Source organism: Monodon monoceros, unplaced genomic scaffold (assembly GCF_005190385.1).
Source record: "Monodon monoceros isolate NGI ecotype Baffin Bay Population unplaced genomic scaffold, NGI_Narwhal_1 Super_Scaffold_18, whole genome shotgun sequence".
NCBI lineage: Eukaryota > Metazoa > Chordata > Mammalia > Artiodactyla > Monodontidae > Monodon > Monodon monoceros.
Window position 1 is genome coordinate 13,818,837 of NW_021703774.1, and position 20,088 is coordinate 13,838,924.

The 20,088-nt window shown below is 37.0% G+C and overlaps 1 protein-coding gene across 2 annotated transcripts in view; it reads left to right on the plus strand.

The window, feature by feature from the left end:
* Nucleotides 1-2,827: 2,827 nt before the first annotated feature.
* KCTD3 (potassium channel tetramerization domain containing 3) overlaps nt 2,828-20,088 on the plus strand; it is a 71,029-nt gene continuing 53,768 nt past the window's right edge. The window contains exons 1-8 of one of the 2 annotated variants that reach the window (XM_029229154.1): nt 2,828-3,123; nt 6,962-7,015; nt 7,265-7,310; nt 8,942-9,015; nt 14,365-14,423; nt 14,695-14,775; nt 15,752-15,892; nt 16,351-16,441. In XM_029229154.1, coding sequence (XP_029084987.1) covers nt 3,041-3,123; nt 6,962-7,015; nt 7,265-7,310; nt 8,942-9,015; nt 14,365-14,423; nt 14,695-14,775; nt 15,752-15,892; nt 16,351-16,441 — 629 coding nt within the window. In that variant the 5' untranslated portion in view covers nt 2,828-3,040. The remainder of the gene's footprint in view (nt 3,124-6,961; nt 7,016-7,264; nt 7,311-8,941; nt 9,016-14,364; nt 14,424-14,694; nt 14,776-15,751; nt 15,893-16,350; nt 16,442-20,088) is intronic. The other variant, XM_029229155.1, reaches the window with a different exon arrangement.

Here is a 20,088-nt window from a genome sequence, read left to right on the forward strand (position 1 = left end):
GAAAATTACATCCTTTTCTGTTGTTTGAGCAAGAATTTCAGTGTTTTCGTTATTTATCATCCCATCACTTGCCTGTTGATATACTTTCCATATTTTTCCCTTTTTGTCTCCTCAGTTGATTTGTAAAGTGATACACATACAACCAAGTGCTGTGGATTTTTAATCATTTGTCTGATAGATATTGTAAATATTTTTTCCCTTTCTGCTGTCTTTGTTAATAATGTTTCAATTTATTCTTAAGAAGTAAATAATATCCTGACTTTAAGTCTTATGAGAAACAAACCCCTTCAGACTCACATTGGTCTGGATACATCAAGAAGCTCTGCCATTTTGGTTTATAAATAGTGAGTCCTCTCCCCTCTCCTGATGAGATGTCTTGCTGAGAGTTAATAATTACTACGCATTGAGATGAATGTGGTTTCATTTATTTATTTCAGGAAGGATAAGAAGCCTTGTCACAAATAACTCTATGCTGCGTTTTGAATTCATTAAAGGCAAAAATCTGTTAATAAGTGCTCTTTTACATTCTTCCAATGGAAAATTAAACGCCCGGAGATAATTAAATGGCCTTTTTTATCATCTAATTCTATCCTGCAAATGTGAAAGCAAAATTTCCAATCCTTATAGAAATAGATATTAAGGGTTAGAACAAAGACAGCTAATACTGTTTAAAGTGTGAAAAATTATCAGTTCGATTCTCCCTTAATCTGATCTTCTTAGTATCAAGTGAATATATGAGATATAGTGAGTTATAGTGCACTGATTTCAAACTGCTTGTCTTCAAATTCTTGCTATGCTATATGCCACCTACATAATTTTGAGCAAGTTTTCCGATCATTTTAAGTCCCACGTTTCTATTTTTAAAATAGTGAAACAATAGTTATGAAGAAAAAAATGACAGAAAATATCTAAACCACCTAGATATGATAAATCCTTAATAAATACAGATTAGCTATTATTATTATCATCATCATTAACTGGGGTAAATAATATGTATCTTATATCTGTAAGTACTGCTATCCTCTTTTAAGTCAAATTTGGATATCATATCACTGGCATATTTGCCAGCAGAGGATTAAAAAATTATATGACAATGAAAATTAAAAATATACTATCATGTAGATCTTCATTTTGAATTTTTATGGTAAAATTATAGCAAAACAGGATTCATGCTAACGCTTTAGTACCACAAACGACTTCTGAAACATAATATACTGTCTTTGTTAGCTCGTGGAGCCATCAGGTTAACAAAAGAAATTAGTCGATAAAAGAAAGAAATGGATACATCAACTATATTACAGTAAAAACATTAAATAAAAAAGGATTTAGGGGCTTCCCTGGTGGTGCAGCGGTTGAGAGTCCGCCTGCCGATGCAGGGGACACGGGTTCGTGTCCCGGTCCGGGAAGATCCCACATGCTGCGGAGCGGCTGGGCCCGTGAGCCATGGCCGCTGAGCCTGCGCGTCCGGAGCCTGTGCTCCGCAACGGGAGAGGCCACCGCAGTGAGAGGCCCAGGTACCACAAAAAAAAAAAAAAAAAAAAAAAAGAATTTAGAAAATCTCCAAAGATAAAAAAGAAAGAAATGAAAAATTTTATCTGAGCCAAATTGAAAATTATAACCCAGGAACAGCCTTTCGGAAAGCTTCGAGGTCTCTTCTGCCTATGAGGTCAAAGCATAGCTATACAAGTTTTTGAGACAGAGGGTTGTACATTAAATGATGTATTACTGACAGTTACACAATCCAGATCTATGAGTACAAAGTGAGCGGCCCCAAGATTAAGAAGGAAGATTATTTCCTAAAGAATTGTGACCCTTGATGAGATTAAGAAGGAACGTTACATCCTAAGGAGGTCCGGGGAATGCAGATGCTCATTCCGCCCCAAAGGGACGAAGGAAGCCAAGAAAAATTTTATGTTTAAATATTTCCCCTCTTGCCATAAAATATGAATTTTACTTCACCAGGTATTATAGTATTACCATTTAAAATATATATTTTAGTAGCCATTAAGGTTTCCAGTTCCAATATATACTGTTTAAAGCAAAAATAAATAAACTTTAAAAAATTGTATTTGTGTGTGTGTGTAACATTAGCTGAGTACTTACTATAGTCCGGAAACGTGTGGCCCTACACTGCCTAGGAGTATTTTTTTTTTCCTTGTTTTTGTCTTTTGTTTTCTCCCCTTCTTAACAAAATCAAACTGCTTGGGAGAGTACGGATGAGATGGAAGAGGGTAAGGTAACGAGTTTGCTGAGATAAGCGCTATAAAGTTTTAAAATCCCCCAATTTTCACCGCATTTCCACCATAAATAGCAACGTAAACATTTAAGCATAACTTCCTCTAAGAAATTTTCCTTTCATCTCCCAAATCCACGTGGAGAAGGGAGACAATAAGGATGCTTAGGACAACTTGCCCAGACTTGCCCTCAACCTGGGAAATCTGAGTCCCGGGGCTGGAAAATCTGAAATGTAAAAGAGAATCGTGCTGGGATTGCGTGGGTAGGAGGGAAGAAACAGGACCTCACGGGACCCGGCTTGGGTCCAGGAGCGCATTCCCCCACCCTCCCCTCCGCGCCGGCCGCTGGGCTGGGAAGCTCCTCCTCCCCGTTTCCTTCCTCCGCTTCAAGCTCGGTGGCCGTGGCGGGCGAAGGGCAGAACGCTGCGGTATTTTGTCCCACGCGGCGACCCCTCCTCCCGCCGGCGCTGCGGCCGCAGCGGCTGCGAGGGAGGCAGCGGAGAGCTGACGGCAGGCCACGGCTGGGCGGCCTGGAGGCCACGGGAGGTGGAGGCCCGGCCGCCATCCCGCGGCACGGGAGCGGAGGGGAAGAGGCGGACGCCCGCCAGCCCCGCCCGGTCGCCGAGAACGTGGGGGAGGCTCCGCGCGCCGCCCGCCCCCCGGCGCCCGCAGCCCTGCTGTCCCTGCAGCCGCCGCAGCCGCCGCCGCCGCCGCCGCCGCCGCTGCCTCCGCCTCAGGCTCCCGCCGCGGGCTCGACGGCCCCGGCCGGGGAGGGAGGGCGGCGGGTGCCGCCGGAGCCGCCAGACATGTCGGGAGGGCACTGCGGCAGCTTCGCCGCGGCGGCGGCCGGCAGCGGCGAGATCGTGCAGCTGAACGTGGGGGGAACCAGGTGAGTCGGGGAGAAGGGGCTCGGGGTGGGGGGATAGCGGGCGGGCGACCTCCGGGCGAGACCGGGCCCCGGGGGGGGCGGGATAGCGGGCGAGCATGGGCGCCGAGTCGGCGGGGAGCGCAGGGCCCTCCGGGCGGGTGCAGGTCCGCGGATCTCGAGGGGCAGGCGGCCTTGGGAATCACCGAGACCAGGGTTCATCTGGCCGCGCTGCCGCCTTCCTAGAATATCAGCTACGTCCCTCCCCCTTTCTAGGGGATCAGGCCGAGAGCAACATTCTATAGCCTTCCTTACCTAACCCTGGCGCGTACTTGAGGAATTTATTTTGTAGAAGCCGGGTCTTGTGGTTTGACTGTTGCAGGTGCACCTGCCTCCCTTTCTCATTGGTCAACAAGGTAAATCGATTTGCTCGGGCGATAATGCCTCAGTAAAGGCAATGAGTTTGAAATCTCCAAGAATTTCGGTGGAGGGAGTGCCGTAGATGCGCGGTACGTTGTTATTTATTTTCAGAGTTTCTTGGTGCGTGGCTCTGAAGGATCTGTTCAACTTGTAGGGCAGCGAGTCCAGAAACTGCAGTTTGAAGAGTTGGTTCTGGGAAGCTTTGGGTAGTGGCACCCTGTTGCGCTCTCCTAGTAAACAGACCGAAAGCTCTTCTCTGATCTCTCTCAGGCCTTCCACTCCCTTACTATGTCTTTTAATAAGCTTGTTGGGGGGAAAAAAATCATACTTCTGTGGATTTGCTATGGTTTATGAGTCACTCCTCTCGGAAATGGGAATTTGCCAGCTGTTTCAAGGAAGGGGTAGTTGAGTTTTAGGCTAGGTGGGAGATAAACGATGAAGCGCCCTGGGAGGTAGTGTATTTTACTCTGCTCAACACCTAGGACTTTTTAACTAGTATTTTTAAAAATGCAAAACGGCAGCACTGTGAACCGTAGTGGTAAAAACGTATAGTGTTTGAATAGTTTTCTAAGTGTGCTGGAGAATTCAACACAGGAAACAGTAATGCTTTCTCCGCTCTTTTTTTCCCTCTCATCCCTCAAGCAAAACTGTTCATTAGTTTACAACGTTATTGCTGCTATATAGATTACGGTTTTATGGAGGGGAAGATTGGTGTCTCCTAATGCAAGACATGGATATTTTCCTAAAATCACGTGAAAATTTTGCCGCTTTGGTAACTTATGAATGCAAAACTGGAATACCCTGCAAGAGCTGGCCGTCAGAAGAGTAGCACTATAGTCATTTAAAATCCCTGCCCTAGTTTCTAATTTCCTTGAAGTTGAGTAATTGCCACTGGGAGAACCACCTGTGGCATAGAATTGAACTCAGCTGTGAAGTGATAGAGTGACACTCAAAGGAGAGTTTCTTATGAGCAGAGAAGCACATGGTATAGGTAGGGTCTAATCAAAAAAATGACCAATTTTTATCATTTATTTAACACTTAATGGATGACTCAGAAAGTAGAGAAGATGAGGTTTCATTTAGAATTGTTAATGTTATTATTATTTACCAGAAAAACCCTAATGAAGTGAAAGAAAACCAATGTGGCTCCATTTGTGATTAATTCTGTTTTGAATGAGAATGATTTGAGGCCTCAGGAGAGAAGTCTGGGACCAGCCAGTGGGAGACAAGCTCAGCAACCTTAGGCAAATTAATGTTTAGTGCTTAGTTTCCCAAAATGTGTAATGACAATAATAGTACAACTTTCCAGGATTGATAAAAAAATTTGAAGCAATAAATGGGAAATACAAGGGTTAGTGGCATTATCTATCAACAGTAACTGCAGAATAAATAATTTTAACTAGATTGTTTCCAAGTAAATTTAGGAGGCAAGTAGCATGGAGTATAAATGTGGATATGTTTTGCCGAGGCCAGATTGCACGTGATCTTTTTCTTGGCATACTGTAGATATGAGATAAAACCATAGAAAAGGCTTTTCATATATTATGCTTGTCATATGTAATTTTAAATGTTGTAGTTTTCATGAAGTCATATTTGGAACCAGTTTTAGAGCTCTGGGATTTTCTCCCCCTATCTTCCACTTGTTTGGAGAAAAAAAAAATTGGTGGGGATGAGAGTCTAATCCCTTTGCCCAGAAATTCCAGATTACTAAACCCACCCCAAACTGCTGATTTTAATTGAAATTGCTAATATGACTTTAAGCAGACCTGGGTAATTTTCTAAGTAACACAAAATTTGAGTTATTTGGCAAACAATTTGCTGAATAAGCAGTGAACGTGAAAGGTCACAAGTTAGAAGTGATCCTTATTTGGAATTAATTTGGTTGCCTCCAAAACACAGTGACTCATTTTTGCAGTGGATCCTTAGATATTTCAGTTTACCATATTTACTGGGTTTGCTTCTATTGATTTGACCAAGTCAGTTTCCTCTAACTAGTTGTAATCTACTTCTCATTTTTTTCTTAAGATTCTGGTAAGAAATATGCTTGGGAAAATTTGCCATATTTTCTTGAGTAAACTGGCTCCTTTCTTAGCCTGATTAATGGGCACAGGAGCTACTTTAAAACAGTCACGTAATGCTAGAAAATGAATGTGGAGGGAAAGTAAAGGTCTGTTGGGCTCTCTTCTGTGTGAGGACACGTGGTGATGGGGCAGCGAGTCAGAAATACATAGGGCAGTGTGATGAGTCTCAAAATGAAAATATTCACACATCAAGTGCTGGACTGGATGAGCCCTATATCGAATTCTTTGTCATGCCAGTTTACATCTGTTACTGATTGTTTTGCCTCGGTCTGTTACACGAGGCTTTGATAAAGTTCCCCTCAAATTGGTGGTAATAAGCAAACTTGATCAAATGGCAGTTAACCTCAAAACAGTGTTTACTGAGTGATTTTTGAATGAGTGAATGCAACAGTTGTGAATAGCCCAAGACTGTAAAGGAAATGTTAAATGCATTGTGTGCAGTGGGATTAATATGAGCTCAGAAAGATAATATAGGGTAGTATATTTGGAAAGCCATTAAAGAGAAGGTAGAACCTGGATGGTATCAAGAAAGATGGACAGGGCTTCCCTGGTGGCGCAGTGGTTAAGAATCCGCCTGGCAGTGCAGGTGACACGAGTTTGAGCCCTGGTCCGGGAAGATCCCACATGCCGCGAAGCAGCTAAGCCCGTGAGCCGCAACTACTGAGCGTGCGCTCTGAAGCCTACGAGCCACAACTACGGAGCACGCGCGCCTAGAGCCCATGCTCCCCAACAAGAGAAGCCACCGCAATGAGAAGCCCGTGCACCACAACGAAGAGTAGCCTCCGTTCTTTGCAACTAGAGAGAGGCCACGCGCAGCAACGAAGACCCAACGCAGCCAAAAATAAATTAAAAAATAAAAACATAAATTTATGAAAAAAAGATGGGTGGAACTTAGATAATTGAACATGAGGTTGATGCAGCTGGGATGGAGATTCTGAAGTGGTGTAAGCATGGATTATTTGGGGATATTAAGAAGTACTGTCTTATTAGAGGGGAAAACAGTTTGTGTTGGAGAGATGAAACGTGACCTGAAGATAGTACGTTATGTTGAGAATTTTAGACTTGGTGTGGTGCGCTAATTATTGATTCTTCAGTAGATTGGCATGCTAGAAAGTAGTGTTTTAGGAAGCTTTATATGTAAGCAAATTAATTATTTGATTTTGTTGACAGCTCTTGGAATAAACTTAACTCTGAATTGAAAGTAGCAAATTTAAAGATATTAAAAGTAATGAATATAATTGATACAGCTGTAGCTATGCAGCAACTTGTAAATCATTAGCCAGTGTATTAAAGCAAGTTAACTAACATGGAAATTTCAAAGCATGTCCTCTCTTATAATACCAGCTACTTTTTAATTGCAGGTTTAGTACCTCAAGACAAACACTTATGTGGATTCCAGATTCTTTTTTTTCCAGGTATTTCATATAATTCTTTAGTACCTTTTTTTAAATACAGTTGATTATTTATTAAAACAATAAAAAATAAATATTTTTATGTATCGAATAAAAAAGCTTAACTCTTAAAATATAATTTTTAAATTGTTATTTTACCTTGGAGATAGAATGATTCATTTGTGTTGGTCTTTGATGTTTGAAAGACTTAGAGCATTTTATTCATACTCAGATTTTAAAAACTAACTCAGTCTTAATGTTAATGACTTCTAGTTTGCTGAGTGGAAGAATTTCAACACTTCGAGATGAAACTGGTGCTGTGAGTATAACAATGTTGATGTATGTTCTAAATTAGATCAAAAAATGCTTATAATGTTTGATCCTTATACTCTAAGAAGACAGGGAAACTACTCTTTTAATAACTACTAAATGAAAGTATATGTACTTAAAGATTTTGATTTCTTGTCATGAATAGTGTTTCTGTAATTATAGAAGAGAACTTGAAACTGGGAATACTGCATATAGCAATTTAAGTAATCATGATTAGAGAGATTGTAGGATCTGAGCTTACATTGTCAAGAGAGGAAATATTTCTTTTAATCAGTAATTGAAACTCGAACAGTAAATAGATGAATGTAAATACTAAAATATTTCAGTATTGGTAAGATGTTGCAAAAAGTTCTACAATTTTTTATTTTGGAGAATAACCTTATGAACTTGTGCAGCAGTGGTGGAGTGAGGGTAGTAAAGAACTATTAAATTTCAGTTAATAAAAAATTGGTTTATAAATTTAAAAAGCAGTTGTAATATGAACAATAGCATGTAAAGTAAATGTCTAGGGCTCACAAAAGCAAGTAAGACTTTCATTTGGGAGGCAACAAAGTGACCAGAGGTGTTTATTTGCTGTGATGAGATTTGCAGATGGAATAAAGCAGCACAAGTAGATATGTCCATGTGATATTATAAAAAGGACATCAGTAATTAGATCTCTACAAATCTGTGGTGTTTTCTTCAACTTCTGATTGATTCTAATAAAAACAAAAGCAAGAATTTATGAAGCCAGAAGAACTTCATTCATTGTATATAGTAACTGATTATAATATAAGAAGGTTTATTATTTGCTACCATTCTGCTGTGTAATTGACTTACATAAGCTTTAAAAGGTGTTCAATTTTATGGTTAGAGCTTTTGTAATTGGTTCAGAATAGTGTTGGCATACATTCCTGTAAAAAGTTATCGGTTATGTATTTCATATTTTTTAAGCATTTTATTTTCCCCATATGTATTCTGTGGTGCTGTGTTTGTTATTTTAAAAAATGTTGTTGTTGTTGTCACCCTCCCCTTCACCCTACACCCAGCCCTTGAGGAAATTGAGATAGTCGTATGTATAAGTGTTACTGTTTTCCAGTTTGGACAGCAGTGTGCAGTTTTACTTTTCTTGATTGCCTGGTGTGTATTATAAAAGTACATTGTTGTTTTAACTGTTCACTTATGAATCACAAATTATGTAAATCACAATCACTGTCACCAATAATTAGTGATCAGATGATGTAAGAAAGTATTATTCATGCATAATGTTTTTGAAGTATTTATTGAATTCTAGAATATTTCAGATAAAAATTTTCCCTTTGGTGTCCCTTTCACCAAATATATCAGTTAAATAGAAATGAGAAAGTGGACTTACTTGGTACCATTTTTCCTGCACCTTAAAATATAATCAATCTAACAACAGCTTTTCAGGTGGAGAAAAGACACCACTACTACCACATAAATGCACACGGTTATAGCTACATTTCAATTTTAGAAACATTAAAATTTAATAAGAGTGGAATCAAGGAAATATAGTATTTAAATAATTCAGTTTTTGTTCCCTAAGTTAGTGTTACAGATATTAAAGTTAGAAGTTTAATTTATAATTTGAAAGTAAAATTTGTAATTCTTTATTTACAGATATTTATTGATAGAGATCCAGCAGCGTTTGCACCCATTTTAAATTTTCTTCGGACAAAAGAACTAGACTTAAGGTAAGAAATGTATCTTTTTAAAGTAAATTTTTATTCAAAGGTATGGTTTTGGGTATATTTTATGAAGAAAAGTTTTTTTTCCCCGCCCCAAGATTATTTTTGTTTAAAAGTTTCATCAGGGCTTCCCTGGTGGCGCAGTGGTTGAGAGTCCGCCTGCCGATCAGGGGACACGGGTTCATGCCCCGGTCCGGGAAGATCCCACATGCCGCGGAGCGGCTGGGCCCATGAGCCATGGCTGCTGAGCCTGCGCGTCTGGAGCCTGTGCTCCGCAACGGGAGAGGCCACAACAGTGAGAGGCCCACGTACCACAGAAAAAAAAACAAAAACAAAAGTTTCATCAGAATTAAACTGTCATAGATACAGGCCACCATCATCCCTTCCTCTGGGTTACTCTAATAGCTTTCTTACCAATTTGCCTGTCTTCATTCTTATATCCCTTCAATTCATTTTTCGCACTGTAGCCAAAATTAACTTCTGAAAATATAAATCTAATCTGGTTATTCCTCTGCTTAAAACTCTTACGTGTTACTGGATTAATGGCTAAGGATTTTGGACTTCCTGTTGTTTCTTAAGGCTCTCTCTAATCTAGCTCCTGCTTGATTTCTGTTGCTTCAACACTTTCAACTCTTTCTGCTCTCAGCTTGATTCTGATCACTTCAATGATCCCTGCTGTGTCTGCCTGATACAGGTGTTCAGAGTTTCCTGTACTGCCACTACCCCAGTAGTCTATCTTCCATTAGACTTTAAATTCTAAAAGGACAAGTTGTTTACTGTATACCTGTAGGATCGAGCATTGTGCTTGACGCATAGCGATATTTTTCTTTGGTGGGTAAATGAATGACCATTTAAACTATTTCTTTAACTTTGCCATAGTCTACAATCTACAGTGGAAGCTACTATCTAATTTGTATTTTATTGTTCTTTTATTTCATATATTCCTAATAAACTTTCACTTAAGGACCTATTAATACTTTTTTAGATAACACCTTTTAGAATTCTAATTGTTTCTTTAAGCTGCTTCTTTATAATATTATATAATTTTTGGCTTATATTTACTAGAATATGTGCTCCTTGAAAGCAAAGATTTTTTTGTTTGGTTTGTTCCCTGCTGTATTCCCAGTGTTGTTAAAATGGCATGTATAGTAGCTGCTCAATAGATATTTATTGAATGAATAAAAGAGTTTGTTGGGGCTTTTTGTTTGTCTGTTTCTTGGCCTGGGGTGGAAGTGGGAAGTATATTACTAACTACTTACTTCTGGGGTAAAATTATTTTTAGCATTTGATTAAAGCCTAAATTTACTTCTAGTCAGTGTCCTTGTGACTAATCCACGACTAAATCACCCATGAAAGGCAGAAATATAATAGTTTAAATATTTGCATTCACTGCTTTTCTTTCAACTTGCTTATTTCATTTAGGGAAGCCTAGCAAACTTAAGTTCTCTGAGTAGTACCTTCTAAAAGGAGGTGGGAAGGAATTGAAAAAAGAATACTATGTTCTACTTCTGTTTTTTGCATAAAATTCTTGTATTGCACTTATCACACTGTATTATCATTATAATATTTGTCTGTCTTCCCCAGACAAATAATTAGCCAGTGCTACTGTACTGTTAACACAAGTAGTTTTGAAATAGAATAAGAAAGTTTTAACTGTTCTTATTAAACTAGTTACAACCAATTTCACAAATAAAAGCAATTTAATATCACAATTACATGTGTTCATTAGGCCTACGGAATTTTTTTTGTCTGTTGTTTTCTAAGACTTCTTTTTTTAATAGCAGTTTCAGGTTTACAACAAAATTGAGAGGGGGAGGTACAGAGATTTCCCATGTGCCCCCTGCCTTCATTATCAACCTCCTCCACTGTTAACATCATTTACCAGAATGATACATTTTTTTTTTTTTTTTTTTTTTTACAATTGATGTGAACCTACATTGACATCATAGTCACCCAAAGTCCATAGTTTACCTTTGGTTCACTTGGTGTTGTACATTTTATGAGTTAGCACAAATGTATAATGACACGTGTTCATCTTTATAATACTGTACAAAGTATTATTTCCATAATTTGGCCTTCTTCAGAATGTCATAGTTGGAATCACACAGTATGTAGCCTTTTCTGATTGGCTTCTTTCACTTAATATTATGCAGTTAAATTTCCTCCATGTCTATTCATGTTATTTCTTTTTAATGCTGATAATATTTCATTAGCTGAATATACCAGTTTATTTTTCCACTCACCTAGTAAAGAGGACATTTTGGTTGCTTCCAAGTTTTGGCTGTTAGGAATAAAGCTGCTATAAAACCATCCATGTGCGGGTTTTCGTGTGGTCGTAAGATTTCAACTCCTTTGGGTAAATACCAAGGAGTGCAGTTGCTGGATCGTATGGTAAGAGTTTTATAGGAACCTCAGACTGTCTTTCAGAGTGGCTGTAGCATTTTGCTTTCCCACCAGCAATGTATGACAGTTCTTACTGCTTCACATCCTTGCCAGCATTTGGTGTTAGGATTCTGGATTTTGGCCATGTTAACTAATGTGTAGTAGAAACTCATTGTTTTAATTTGCATTTGCTTAATGACATATGATGTGGAGCATCTTTTCATAGGCTTATTTGCTACCTCTGTATCTTCCTTGGTTAAGGTCTTTGGCCCATTTTTTAATTGAATTTGTTTCCTTATTGTTGAGTTTTAAGAGTTCTTTGTATATTTTGGATAACAGTCCCTTATCAAATTTGTCTTCTGCAAATATTTTCTCTCATTCTGTGGCTTGTCTTATTTCCTTGACATTGTCTTTCGTAGAGCAAAAGTTCTTAATTTTCATGAAATCTAGCTTATCCTTATTCCTCTCATGGATTATGTCTTTTGGTTGTATCTAAAAAGGTATCACCATACCCACTGTCATGGAGGTTTTCTCCTAAATGTTATCTCCTTTGAGCTTTTTAGTTTTGCATTTTACCTTTAGGTCTGTGAATCATTTTGAGTTAATTTTTGTGAAGGGTGTAAGGTCTGTGTTTAGACTAATTTCTCTCTCTTTTTTTTGCATGCAGATGTCCAGTTGTTTCAGCACCATTTGTTACTCCATTGTTTTGCCTTTGCTCCTTTGTCATAGATCAGTTGACTATGTGTATGGGATCTATTTCTGGGCTTTCTGTTCTATTCCGTTGATCTGTTGTTGATTCTTTTCACCAGTACTACGCTATCTTGATTTTTCTAGCTTTATAATAAAGCTTGAAGTTGGGTAGTGGTAGTGCTCTAACTTTGTTCTTCTCCTTCAGTATTGTGTTGGCTATTCTGGATCTTTTGCCTTTCCATGTAAACTTTATAATCAGTTTGTTGATATCCATAAAATAACTAGCTAGACTTTTGAATAGGATTACATTGAATCAGATCAAATTGGGAAGAACTAATGTCTTAACAATACTACATCTTCCTATCCATGAACTAGGAATATCTGTCCATTTTTTCAGTTCTTTGATTTCAGTCATCAGAGTTTTGTAGTTTTCTTCATATAGATTTTGTATATATTTTGTTAGATTTATACCTAAATATTTCTTTTTGGGGGGTATTAATGTAAATGGTATTGTGTTTTTAATTTCAAGTTTCTCTTGTTCACCATTGGTATATTGAAAAGCAATCGACTTTTGTACATTAACCTTGTATTCTGCAACCTTGCTATAATTGCTTATTAGTTCCAGGAGTTTTTTGTCCATTCCTTTGGATTTTCTATATAGACAATCATGTCATCTGTGATCATCAGTTTTATATATTTCTTCCCAATCTGTATGCCTTTTCTTTTCTTTTCTTGACTTGTGTAAATAAGGATTTCCAGTATGAAGTTGAAAAGGAGTGGTGAGAGGGAATATCCTTGTCTTGTAACCAGATGTTAGTGGGAAGTTTCAAATTTCTTACCATTAAATATGATGCTAGCTATAGGATTTTTTTTTAAATAGTCTTATCAAGTTGAGAAAGTTCCCCTCTATTCCTAGTTTACTGAGACTTTTTATTATGAATGGGTGTTGGATTTTGTCACATGCTTTTTTTGCACCTATTGATATGATCATGTGAGTCTGTTGATGTGATAGATTACATTAATTGATTTTAGAATATTGAACCAGCCTTGCGTACCTGAGATAAAACCCACTTGGTTGTAGTGTATATTTCTTTTTAGACATTGTTGGATTCGGTTTGCTAATATTTTGTTGAGAATTTTTGCATCTGTGTTCATGAGAGATACTGGTCTGTAGTTTTCTTGTAATGTCTTTGTCTGGTTTTGGTATTAAGGTAGTGAGGGCCTTATACAATGAGTTAGGAAGTGTTCCCTCTGCTTCTTTCTCTGAAAGAGAGTGTAGAGGATTGGTCTAATTTCTTCCTTCAGTGTCTGGTGGCATTCACCAGTGAATCCTGGGCACGGTGCTTTCTGTGTTGGAAGGTTATTGTTGATTCAGTTTCTTTAATACATGTAGACCGATTGAGATGGATCGTCTTTCTTGTGTGAGCTCTGGCAGATGGTGTCTTTCAGGGAATTGTCCATTTCACCTAGGCTATCAAGTTTGTAGGCATAGAGTTTTTCATAGTATTCCTTTATTCTTTTAATTTTCATGGAATTTGTAGTGATGTCCCCTCTCTTTTCTGCCCAGGCAATATTTTTAAAGAAAGGACAGATTATAACTGAAACCTAAAATGAATCATTTTAAACTCTTAAGCTTCTAATTTTTTTTTTTTTTTACTTCTTATTTTCATATTACTTTCTTGTAACGTCTTTGTCTGGGTAACAGCCCTTCTTAAGGCTGATCTTTGTTTTCCTCCGCCTTCTGTTTTGCTTTTGTTTTTGGTTTCTGTTGAGAAGAGTCATTTATCTGAATTTATTTGTTCAGTAAATATGGATTGCATAACAATTACATACAAGCACTGTGGTAGGCCCTGCATGAGGCATACAAACATGGATCAGAGGAGAACATGCTTGCAGGGAGCTTATAGGATAATTGGGGAGGTTAAAATATGTATGGAAATTATGGATAAAAGCAATTAATACCATAGGAATGATTTCTACTCTTGTTTGCCTTATTAGATACTTCTGATAATTACTTGTATTAACCCTATAAAGCCCTAATCTCTCATTTAGTCATCCAATTCATCTATATATAAATGGTTTTTTTAGTAAGAAAACGTTCTTGGTGGTGTGCAGTTTTTTTATCTATACTTCTTCAAATAATTAAGGATCTTAGGAAAAAAGTAAGTTTTAAAGCCCTATGACTTTGTTCATTAAGAACCTAGTACTTTTTCTTTTTGCTTCAGATGATAATCCGAGTTGCCAGTGTTAGAGGACTTACATCATTCATTGGTTTCTTTGTAGGGGAGTGAGTATTAATGTTCTCAGACATGAAGCAGAATTTTATGGAATCACTCCATTAGGTATGTATTCTAGTATTTTATATTTATGATTTGACCCTTTGAGCACTAAACTTGCCCAAATGAAATCTGTTTTATATCAGGTTCTAATTTTTGATGGACTAGTCAGTGCTTGCTTTTTGTGGATTTTCATAGTAAAAAGGCGTTGTCAGCTGATTTAACTTAAACATTTTCCTTTTCTTTCCTTATCCTCTTTAACTAGAGAAAATAAAAGTGGAGTACTATTTTTGTGTTTGCATGTACTCTTGACAAGTTTGCTTTGAAATGTTTTTAGTAAGAAGGCTTCTCTTATGTGAAGAACTGGAGCGTTCATCTTGTGGCAGTGTCCTTTTTCATGGTTACTTGCCTCCACCAGGTACTTCTGCTTTATTTATTTAGTTCTTTTTTTTAAGTCTTTTTATCATTAAGTAAGTAGAGATGTGTGAGTAGGAAAATCTGTTTCTTGATTATTGAGTTTCCTTTGTAAATCTACTAGAAAAAGTGAGAACTTTAATATTAACAGAAGTTAAGTCATACTGTGTATTAGGGTAGGGATTTGCCAAACTTTTTCTGTAAAGGGCCAGATGGGTTTGTGAGCTAAAAGATCTCTGTGGCAACTCTTCAGCTCTGCCATAAACGCTACAGAAATGCATGGGTGAGACTGTGTCTAATAACAGCTTTATTTACGTAAAGAGCCATCAGGCTGGACTTGGCCATGGCCAGATTTGCTGACTCCCGTGTTTGAGAACTGGTTGTCGATCTCCTTTGTGGAACCCCAGGAGCTTTTTAGAGATTTAGCAGTGTACAGGGCAGACGAGTGTGAGGTGCATGTCATCTCTGCCCCTCTTCAGTGAGTTAGAGGAGTTCGGTCTTCACCTGTGTTGTAGCAGGCTTTTGAACAAGATTTCATTTTGAAAAAGGCTCTCCTGCCAAATAAGAGATGTTTGAAAGTATAAGGCAATTCAGCTGTAGAGCGGTTTAAATTAGTAAATAGTACCTAACGCATAGTAACTGTTCCATAAATGTGAAGACTAGTGACAGAATGAATGAGTTAGTGATTGATTGATTTGGTAACCTAGAGCTAGGTAAATACAGAGTATAATATGATAAGTCGTAGTCTTACCTTTTATATATATAACATAAGTATCAAATCTGTTGAGTGAATTTTATTTTTAAAAAATCTCGTCTTGTTTTCTATGGTAGTTAATTATTTGCAGTAAATTGGTATATTGGAAGATAAATTTTGGCTATAATGAAATTCACATTTGTTTGTTTCTTAGCCATAATGTGAAATTTTAAATTTTTGGTAAGTGAACTTAGAAATAAACTTATCTTTTTTTTTCCTTTTATAGGTATTCCTAGTCGTAAAATAAACAACACTACTAGATCCTCTGCTGATTCTAGAAATGGACTAAATTTTACAGAAGGTGAAGCTCGAGGAAATGGTACACAGCCTGCTCTCTCTGGAACTGGGGAAGAGACTGTTAGGCTAGGTAAGCAAAGAGTACATAAATTTTAAAAGTACGTATGTTTTTAGTTCTAGATGATATTGAGTAATTATTTTTAAAGATGTGATTTTTGCTTTATCTCTTTTTAATCTAGATCTACCATTTATATCTTGAAGAATCTCACTTAACATAATTTTTATTTAGAAAGTTCATGATCTTCTGTTAGCTCTAAATCTTTAGAACAGAGGTTGGCAGACTTTTTCTGGAAAGGGCCAGACAGTGAACATGTTGGGCTTCATGAGCCGAAGGGTCTCTGTTGGAACTGCTCAACTTTCATTGTGGGACGAAAGCAGCGATGACGATGTATGCACAGATGTGAATGGCTGTGTTCCAATAAAGCTTTCTTTATCAAAAGAGGTAGAGGACTGCAATTGGCCTGTTAGTCATAGTTTTGCCAAGTCCTTCTTTAGAACGTAAAAGATTTCTTTTGCTAATATCAACAGGATTTCCTGTGGATCCACGAAAGGTACTAATAGTAGCTGGCCATCACAACTGGATTGTAGCTGCGTATGCCCATTTTGCTGTGTGTTACAGGTATTGTATAATTAATAATGGTTTGCTTTTTATTTTGGGGGGTATTTTTTAATATTGTGATTTTATTTTTATAGATTTAAGAGCTATTTATTTTAGTCATCAAATTTTTTTCCTTCATATTTTGCCCACTTCTGTATCTCCTGATTAGATTTAGTTTGCTTTTATTCTCACAACTAATTTGGTAAATATTATTGATAGCCTTAGTATGTCTTAAATATTGCATATACAGTGTGAACTGTGATATAACTGGGATATCTTGAAGTTACATCTTCTTGCTTAGTATATCCAGCTTCTGAATCATTTAACTATTGTATTAAATGATGAGGCAGGATTGTTAATGTGAGCCCTGTGTTTTTTGTCTATAATGATTGAGTCTTTTGTACTCTACGGTAGGGGAGAATAGGACCCTACATTGGTCGTGACTGCCATATGGTTGGGAGCGAGGTGAAGCAGGACAGTTGTAGGCAGAAGTGATGTAGTTTAACATCTATAATGTGTGAGCTTTACACAGAGGTAGTTTGGTTTTACTAATTCTTGCATTCTCAGTAACTAACAGGGAACAAGGAAAAGTGTACACCAGTGATTTCTCTTTTTCAATTGGAAAAAAGGTAGGATTATTAGTTCAAAATCCCTGTATGCAGTGAGAAATGTTGATGACAGGAAATGGCGTAGAAGAACAAAAATGGTTAGGATATACTAACTTAGACTATGATCCTACTGAATTTAATTGCCAAAATATCAAAAAACATATAAATATTTTGTCACTATTGAATTTAGTTAAGAAAAAGTAGCCACAATAGATTAAAAATATTTAAAATGTCTTCTAAAGTTTACAGATACATTTAAAGGATCCCAGATGTATTGAATAAAAGAAAAAACCCCCTCAGTTTATGAGATTTGCCATATGTGTTAAAGGAAAAAAAGAAGACCTCATATCAGTAATCTGCATTTTATATTTTCATTGCAATAGAGATTTGGTGCACACTTTTCATTTTGAGAGCATTCCATTGATATGTATTTTTAATATTATTTATTGAGTAGTATGAAAAAATTTTTTGGATGATTTCTTTCAGGGATGATTTTATATGAAGCAAGACTGATTTGAAAAAGGGGTTTTCTTTTCTTTTTTTTTTTTTTGCGGTACGCAGGCCTCTCACTGTTGTGGCCTCTCCCGTTGCGGCCTCTCCTGTTGCGGAGCACAGGCTCCGGATGCGCAGGCTCAGCGGCCATGGCTCATGGGCTCAGCCCACTCTGCGGCACGTGGGATCTTCCCTCACCGGCTCACGATCCCGTGTCCCCTGCATCGGCAGGCGGACTCTCAACCACTGCGCCACCAGGGAAAGCCCGAATTTTTTTTTTTTTTTAAGAGTGTTGTTTTGAACTTACCAGCTTATGGACCTAAATTGAGAAATGGTTTTAGATTTTGCTTTGTTTGTTTAAATATTATGTACATTTTTTTGATAGGGGATTCCAAAGGAGTTAGTTGTATAACGATTATACCAAGTTATCCAGGTGTAACAGCATAATTTATGTTACTGCACAGCAGTGCTAAAGATTGTGACTTGCCAGACAGGGACACATGGTATTGCACAAAATTTCACTCATTGAGTGACTAATGTAAGGAAGATGATGCTGTTACATATTCCATTCTTTGTTTTTGCTTTTGACCATGACTTTTCTTTGCTTTCACTGAGTGTTGATTTCAGAGCAATATGCCCATGCAAAGTGACAAAGGGAAAGAATTAAGGACATATTAGATTTTCTCATGTACAGTTAAATCATTCAACACAATGCCAATAAAAAGATTTCAGAAGAAAAGAATATATTCAAATTATTTTAAGTGTAATCATTTTAATAAATTGTTTTTCCACAGCTTTTTATATCAATAAATTTAAAACCTTAAAAAAGGAAAGAGTAGCACAGTGAAATATTTTTCACCTATATTCATTAATTTTCTACCTTGTTAGGTTTTACTTCTATATTTCTTTTTTCTTGCTCAGTTTACAACCTGTCACTTGTATTAATGAAGAGTATTTGTGTAGATTGTTTCCCTTTTGGAGCTTATATTACACTTTAGATCTTTAATCCATGTGGAATTTACTTTTTGTATATGGTGTTAGATTTAGGAATCTGTTTTATTTTCTTCCAAGTGGGTGGCTAATTATGTTCTGATTATTACATAAATCATCCTTTCTCATTGAATATGAAAGCCCCCTTTATCTTGCTTTATATTTATTTTTATATACTTGAATCTAATTTTAGACTTTTTTTTTTTTTCCATTGATGGACGTTTAGATTGTTTCCCTGTCTTGGTTATTGTAAACAATGCTGCTATGAACACGGGGGTGCAGATATCTTTTCAAACTAGTGTTTTCATTTCCTTTGAATATATTCCCAGAACTGGAATTGCTGGATCATAGGGTAGAGCTATACTTAATATTTTTGAGGAAACTCTACACTGTTTTCCATAGTGGCTGTACCAGTTTACAATCCCACCAACAGTGCACAAGGGTTCCCTTTTCTCCACATCCACACCAGCATTTGTTATCTCTTGTCTTTTTGATGATGGCCATTCTGACAAGTGTGAAGTGATATCTTACTGTGGTTTTAATTTGCATCTCCCTGATGACAAGTGATGCTGAGCGTCTTTTCATGTTACCTGTTGGCCATTTGTATATATTTGGAAAAGTGTCTATTCAAGTCCTTTGTACCATTTTCTAATTGGATTATTTGGTTTTTTGCTATTGAGTTGTATGAGTTCTTTATATTTTTTGGTTATTGACCCCCTTATCAGATATATGGTTTGCAAATATTTTTTCCTATTCCATAGGTTATTTTTTCACTTTGTTGATAGTTTCTTTTTCTGTGCAGATGCTTTTTTCGTTTGATGTAGTCCCATTTGTTTATTTTTTATTTTGTTGCTTGTGCTTTAGGTGTCATTTTCAAAAAAAAAATTATTACCAAGACACATGTCAAGGAGCATTTTTCCTATGTTTTCTTCTAGGAGTTTGATGGTTTTAGGTCTTACATTTAAGTCTTTAATCCATTTTGAGTTTATTTTTGTGAGTGTTGTAAGGTACAGGTCAAATTTCATTCTTTTACATGTGAATATCCAATTTTCCTCACACCATTAATTGAAGAGAAAATGCCTTTTCTCCATACACTATTCTTGGCTCCCTTGTCAAATACTAGATGACTACATATGCTTGGGTTTATTTCTGGGCTCTTGATTCTGTTTCATAGGCCTGTTGATCATCTTAATTATTCCCTTCATTATCTGCTGAGAATTCAGAATAGGAGATTGAGTATTTTTGTGTGTTGGGTTAGATGGAAGAGAAATAAGATAAAGCATTTTTATGTGTTAAAGAGAAAGACTTGCACATATGTTTAACTTCACAGTTTAACCTTTGAGAGGTGGAATAAACTGCCTTTCTAATCAACTTGGCAGTGAGGTGTTGGAAAGAAAACAGTGAAAGTTATATTGAGAAAGGTCCAGTAGAAAATAAACAATGAGGGATTTTATGCTGATATACAGTGTGTTTTTTACAAAAAAAAAAAGAACAACAACATAGGTAAACAAAATTGCTCTAATAAATGTAGCTCATCCATCTTGACCACAAAGAAAGAATCATTGTGTCCTTATATTT